At 48.7% G+C, this 6,572-nt stretch overlaps 1 protein-coding gene and 1 pseudogene across 1 annotated transcript; one reads left to right on the top strand and one right to left on the bottom strand.

Annotated features, from left to right (window-relative positions):
• Nucleotides 1-1,923: 1,923 nt before the first annotated feature.
• Nucleotides 1,924-3,561, bottom strand: LOC110317113 (putative N-acetyltransferase 8B). The gene is made up of 2 exons (XM_021191493.2): nucleotides 3,438-3,561; nucleotides 1,924-2,777 (listed from the first exon to the last, which is right to left on the bottom strand). The coding sequence occupies exon 2, from the start codon at nucleotides 2,748-2,750 to the stop codon at nucleotides 2,052-2,054; it is 699 nt and encodes a 232-aa protein (XP_021047152.1). The 5' UTR covers nucleotides 2,751-2,777; nucleotides 3,438-3,561; the 3' UTR covers nucleotides 1,924-2,051.
• Nucleotides 3,562-4,547: 986 nt separating this feature from the next.
• LOC110316855 overlaps nucleotides 4,548-6,572 on the top strand; it is a 4,738-nt pseudogene continuing 2,713 nt past the window's right edge.

The following is a 6,572-nucleotide window of genomic DNA, read 5'->3' as shown; positions in this document are numbered from 1 at the left end:
CCAGCTCCATGGAGGTGAGGCAGAGGGTGATACAGAACAGAGAATAAGTGACTTGCACATTTGCCCAAGATTGTTCAAAACGAAAGAAATCTTGATTCCTCTTCTCACTATTATGTGTGTGTGGGTATATGTGTGGGTGGGTGGGTGCATGTTCTCAGTGTCCCTGCCTGTCACAGGGACCCCACATTGAGTGTGCAGCTGGAATGTTAGCTCAAGGGATGCACACTCCTACGGTAGATACTGCTGGGCTTAGTGTGATGGAGAAAGCCTCACAGAAGCCCAAGAAGGCTGACCTTGGAGACGACAAACTGAAACATACTGCAGTGACCATCAGAGCCAGCCAGGGTCAAAGAGAGCCACATTGCAAGACGGTGAGGCATATAGTCCTAGTAACTGAGTCACCTGTGTTTAGAGTGGCATAGCAAAGGGTCTCTGTGTAGTTGGAATTGGTCAGTGGCAAGGTTTGGCTTGACCTCTTGAGTTAAGCTCTATCAGAGAGGATGCCAGGATGAAACAGGACCCCCAGTAATGCCCAAGTGTCACACTGACTTAGGGGTACCTGGATCTCTGTGATCAGCAGTCTCTAGCCTAGGGTGGGAGAGAGCAAAGTACCCCACATCTCTAATAGTATCCCATATTACAGAGGAACTAACTGAGAAGGAGGGACAGCCTTGCATATATAAGCACAGCACCATATCCCATCTCAGCCTTGTGTCAGAGGTTTGCAAGATGACACAGTCATGCACAAAGCACCTGGATTTCTGGAGTTCCTAAGCCTTTGAACCCAGGCTAGGTCCAGCCTTGCTGGGGCCAGCTCCAATGGGGGTGTTCTTCTTTCTTGTCAGTTCTTCTTGAGGCAGCAGAGGGAGAAGGGTGTTGGTGGAGGGTAAGACTTTGTCTTACGAGATATTTAGGGTTACTGTATGATAATTAAAAGTTTACTTATCTAAGTCTAAGTTACTATGCTACTGTAGCTGACCTGCCTTCTATGATCCTCTGAGGCCAGACACTGCAGTCTCTGACCCTAGCACCTCTTCCTCAAACAGCAAAGGGATAAGTAAATGGCCTTTGCACTACCTCAGCAGGAGCCGCTTGGCTCCAACTCTCAGCCTGCTAGCAGTCCCACTACAAAAAAAACTTAATAATCACAGATATAATTTTAGGAATTCTTATAGGACCATCATTAAGACAAGTCATCTATTTGTCTATATAGCCTCACTAAAAGACAGTACATCTTCGTGGATCTGCAGAGAATTGCTAGATATTAGCTTATTCCATTATGGCTCCTGACACGGCCTGAATTCCAGGAGTGCCAGCTGTAGGGTGTTTCCATTCCCATGTCCTTTTAGAAATGTAGAGCTGTATGTCAGGCCTGTGAGCCCACAACAACAGCTCTACAAGACTGGGCATCATGAGTCATCTCCCCATAGAATCAGTCCTTACTTTAGTCTCACCAATTTCCTACTCCTCTGCCATGACAAAAACTACCTCTGCTGGTCCTCTTTGTCAGTTCCACACCCAGCTCTGGTCTGTGATCTTCAGACCTTGCAAGCACAATCTATGTTTGTCTCTGAGTCTTGTATGTTCTGCAGGTGATACCTTTGTTTCTTTCTCCTTTGCCGTAACTTTGGCTGCTCTCAAAGCTCTTGATCCTTGCCCAGCTGGCCTGCCGGAACTACTAGTCACACAGACATCTGGCACTTCAGCCAACTTAGGTGTTTGCACAGGTGAACTAGGTGAGATGTTCCCTCCTGCCATGTAGAAACTTCTGGTCCACCAACTTGCAAGTGAAATACATACAGTAGTATTTTGCATTGTTTCATAATGCAACAGTGATGTTGGGCTAGGTAAAACACAGGCCTGCCAGAAACCCAGAGTGTGGCAGAGCCCATAAACCTGACTCAGCCATCACATGCATTAGAATCTGGTGTGCACCAACAAACTTTTATTGTTAATCACACTGACATGACAGGGTTTATTGGTTCCAATAGCAGAGTGCAGAGAAGTATGCTTGCTGCACAGGAGCATAAGGTCATAGCCACCCCCCCTTCCTAGGCAGAAGGGAAGGAGTAACTTAGTTGAATAAAATAAATATCCACTAACCTCCAGACCATACTAATGAAGTACTGGCCTGTCTTTTTGAAGCCCATGCCCAGGTAGAGAGTCATAGCACCTTGCTGCAAGGTGCTGGTTTCAAGGACAACATCACTGTAACCCTGGTCCCTTGCAAACTGGACGACAGTTCTGGCCAGTGCTTTTGCTATCCCCTGTCTTCGATGCTGTGAGGACACAGACAGGCGAAAGAGCTGCAGCTGCTTCCTCCCTAACGGGGGATCCTTGACTGGCCGAGCACCCACTGTGCCCACCACCTGCCCCCCAGACTCAGCCACCCAGAAGCAGGCACCATGTACATTCAGGTAAGACTTGGTGATGTCAGCCATGTCTGTCTGCAAACATTTGGCCACATATTCTTTCCAGGGCTGTCCAGCAAGGAGCCGCAGGAGTAGGAGCAGAACGAAGATGCATATAACAGCCAGCAGCCAGGAGCCAGACACCAGGACCAGGGCAAGGGGCACCCCAAGTAAGAGTAGGAGGGTTCGGGGCAGCAGCAGCACATGGCGAAAGGTGGAGGGGATGTACTCTTCTCCACCCTTGGTGAACACATCCACAACTCTTTCATGGTCGCTGTCCTGGTACTGGCGGATCTGATAGGTAATCATGGGAGACTTCTGGGCCTCAAATCTAGGCATCCACTTGCTTACACTCTTCCCTGAGTCCTACAGAGAGAGAAGCTATGTGAGTCCTCTGACCTCCCTTCCAACCCCCCAGACCCATGTCAGCCCTGCTGGAGGCTGTGTCTTTCTGCTGTCACCAGAGGGGAAGCAGGACACTAACTTGGAGGAAGTCTGTTCAGCAAGCCTGACGAGATCCCTCTTCATCCTAGTAGAAGCTTTCTGCATCTCTTGACACATAAACAGAGCACCATGCTGCAGACAACTTGTTTATTGTCTGTGGACGTTGTCTGTGGACTATATATGGCCGGCATTCTGTGTTCCCTAGTGTGTAATTGGGGACAATCTCCTTCCCAAGGATTATAAAAGCTTAGATTACTGAGTTTGTAAAAAAACAACAAACTGCCGGGCAGTGGTGGCGCACGCCTTTAATCCCAGCACTCGGGAGGCAGAGGCAGACGGATTTCTGAGTTCCAGGACAGCCTGGTCTACAAAGTGAGTTCCAGGACAGCCAGGGCTATACAGAGAAACCCTGGCTCAAAAACAAAACAAAACAAAAAACAAAAAAAAACAAAACCCAAAAAACTCAAAAAACCATTCTGTACAGCCCCTCCCCAAGCCCCATCCTTGAAGCCCCAGCTAGGGTCTAGGACTCCAGGCCCACACTGGGATCCTTCCCACAGCACTGTACTTGTATCTTCTTACCCAAGCAAGAGTGTCTGGAATGGCATCAGCTTCTGCTGGAATTCAGGAGAGACAGTCTGGAATTCCTCATAGCTGGTGAGCAGACCCGAGCTGGCACTTCATTAGCTGGTTCCTGGATATTTGTTAATCATAGACCCGACAGCAGGTCGGTCGTGTCCATTCACCTCTGAACTCTGGGCTAATAATTTTTAGAGAAAAATAGGATGTGGTTGTCCATCAGCTTCACCCTCAGGGGAAGCCTGCCACCCTGCTTACTACTCCCCTCATGCTGCAGCATCTCTCTGCCCTTTTTGGAGGTCAGCCCCATCCTTGCACATAACTGCTCAGAGTGGCCTGATGTGTTCCTCCTACAGCAAGAAGGTCCTTACCTTTGGACTTTTCTCTGTCTATGCTATTCGTGGTCCTGAGAAAATGCATCCTAAGGTTTTCCACGCTGCTCTCCTCCTCCTCCTCCTCCTCTTCCTCCTCACCATCAGCCTTCACTCAGCCATCCTATCCTTTTTTCATCCCCAACTATGCTGCCATCCAGGTGATGTGTCCTGGACAGGGACAGCTACATGAGTTCTACGGGCTGCTCTGAGCTTGCGTACCATGCTCCTCACATCAGTTAGCTGAGCTACTGCTTCCCTAAGACAAGCAAGGACAGCTTTCTCTACCGACTGACCCCATGGAAGGGAGACTCTGTGCCTTTGCCCCAAACCCTGACCTGAAGGCCAGTGAGAACTGTGCTATCCCCATTGTTTACTCAAGCCCACTGTAGCCTGGCAAGCAGGTTCTCTGGAAGAGGTAGAGAAGCTATAGCAGGTTTTTTGAGGGAGTTCTGAAGTCAGGGGGGAATGGGAAACCCTCATAGTTGTAACAAGGACCAGAGAAGATGCTGAGATGTCGGGGTGGAAGTAATGAGGTTTTCCAGAAAGGACTCCCAGAGCTTACATCTCAGAAATGGTTGGTCTCCTGAGCAGGGATGGGAGTGAAGCAGGGATGTTGTTGAGGCTGGACCATCTTTGAGAAAGCAGGGTTTTTACAGGAGTGACTAACACCTGGTTATACAGGACCCGAACACAGTTAAGTAGTGCAGACATCCTGTTCCATATGCACGTGAGGGAGGCCATGCGTGCCTTTAGCTGGGAAGCTGAGTGCCAGGTATGATAGAGGAGGCGTGTGGATGGCCCTGGCAAAACAAGGGTCTCGAGGTGTGCAGGCTGCATGCTGGAAAAGTCCCTGGCCAACAAGGTGTCCTGGAAATTAACAGTCAGTGCTGGCTCCCAAGAGGAACCCTGTCATATAGCTAAGTTAGATATAAGGACAAACACGTTTCTCAATTACTCAAGGGACTTCTCTGTCCAAAACACTGTGGGCCTAGTAGGTTTATTGTTTGCAAGAGGAACTTTTTTTTTCAGTATCGACCATCAGCACTAACAGTGTGCCTAAGATTCATGTGAAAACTGTCCATTGACAGACAGTGAAATCTGTATCACCTTGAGGTGCATTTAGGGCAGAAATGACAAGGAGTCTGCACCATACAGCTAGGGATAAGCAGGAGGACAGCTTCATAGACAGGGACCAGCCTGCAGCCCAGCATCTAATCCACGGTTTCCCAACCTTCCTAATGCTGCGACCCTTTAATATAGTTCCTCACATTGTGGTGACCCCCAACCATAGAATTATGTTGGTACTACTCCATGACTGTAATTTTCCTATTGTTATGAATCGAAATGTAAATATGTGTTTTCTCATAGTCTTAGGTGGGCCCTCTGAAAGGATCTTTCAACCCTAGAGGGGTCACAACCCACAGGTTGAGAACCACTGATGCAGGCTCACCCAAAGTTGGCTCTGCAGATGTTTACTTACACAAAGCCCCGGATTCACTCCCCAGACTGCCTTCCCATCCTCCCCCCCCCCCNGCCCCCCAGACCAGATCTGTAATGCTGATAGCAATGGAAACTGCAAAGGCATCAAATTAAATCACATGAATGCAAAATGTGTGAACCACAAAAGCACAGCAAAACCGTGGAATTTTTCTTTCATTTAAGCAAAACAGAGAGAACTTATTAAGCAAAAAAGAAAGCTTTTGGTCGCTGAAAGGTGATCCAAAAGTGTCGACTATTTTACTGTTGTAATTCTTTGGATATTGTGAAGGTTTTTATCATATGGCTCAGGCTGGCTTTGAACTCACAAGCCTCTTGCTTCTCCCTCCCAAGTGCTCGGGACTAAAGCCATGGAGCACTGACTATAGTGTTTTTTAAAACCTGAACACAAAGAAAAAATATTGAAGAGAACAAATACCAAAGTCAAATGTTCATTTCTGATTTGCTGGAATTGTGTACTTTTTTTTTTAACACAAAAGGAGCAGGGGCTATTTGTAAATAGTTTCCTGATACACACTATCAGGCCATACAATTCTAGCCTATCCCAGTGGTCACGGGGTCCTTCAGGAGGAAGTCAGGTGAAGCTAAATCACTAACTTTGTCACTGGGACCAGCATGTAAAGTCTGGACCGTGCCTGACTCCTCTACAGCCTGGATGGCACGGCCTGCCCACGGCTTAGGCTGGTCCGGCTTTCCAACAGGGCGTCCCTCTTGCCAAGGCCGCTGGCCCGGGTAAAGCCGGAGATGGAGGCGACTCAACTCTCCGCCGCGCCTCCCTCCCAGCGCTGGGCCTGGCTGTGCCCGTGCGCTCTCCACCCGCGGCCCCGGAGGGCTCGCGACAAACAGGGACAAAGGCTCGCGTACTTCGCCATCAAAACTGTCCGCAGGGAAAAGTGAAGGCTCCGGCTGGGCGGAACCCACTTTCGTTTTGCCCCGCGGCTTAGGGGATCTTTCCCCAGAAGCAAACCCCTCCACGTCGAAGCGCTGTCTCCGCCCTAGTGGAGGTCAACATCGGGAGAGTGCTTCCTTCCGCTGACTCCTCCCTGGGAGGCCAGAATGTGCAAGCAAAGAACGTGGTCTAGTCGGAACCTTCCTGCTGGAGGGATCCATGGGTGGAGACTGGAAGTTGAGGTCAGGTTGTAAAGTCTACTGAAGGTTTGTGATAGATGTCAATCACTTTCTTTTCTTTCTTTCTTTCTTTCTTTCTTTCTTTCTTTCTTTCTTTCTTTCTTTCTTTCTTTCTTTCTTTCTTTCTTTCTTTCTTTCT

The sequence above is a fragment of the Mus pahari genome, chromosome 2, assembly GCF_900095145.1.
Source record: "Mus pahari chromosome 2, PAHARI_EIJ_v1.1, whole genome shotgun sequence".
Classification (NCBI taxonomy): Eukaryota; Metazoa; Chordata; class Mammalia; order Rodentia; family Muridae; genus Mus; species Mus pahari.
This window is presented reverse-complemented; position numbering and strand designations above follow the sequence as displayed.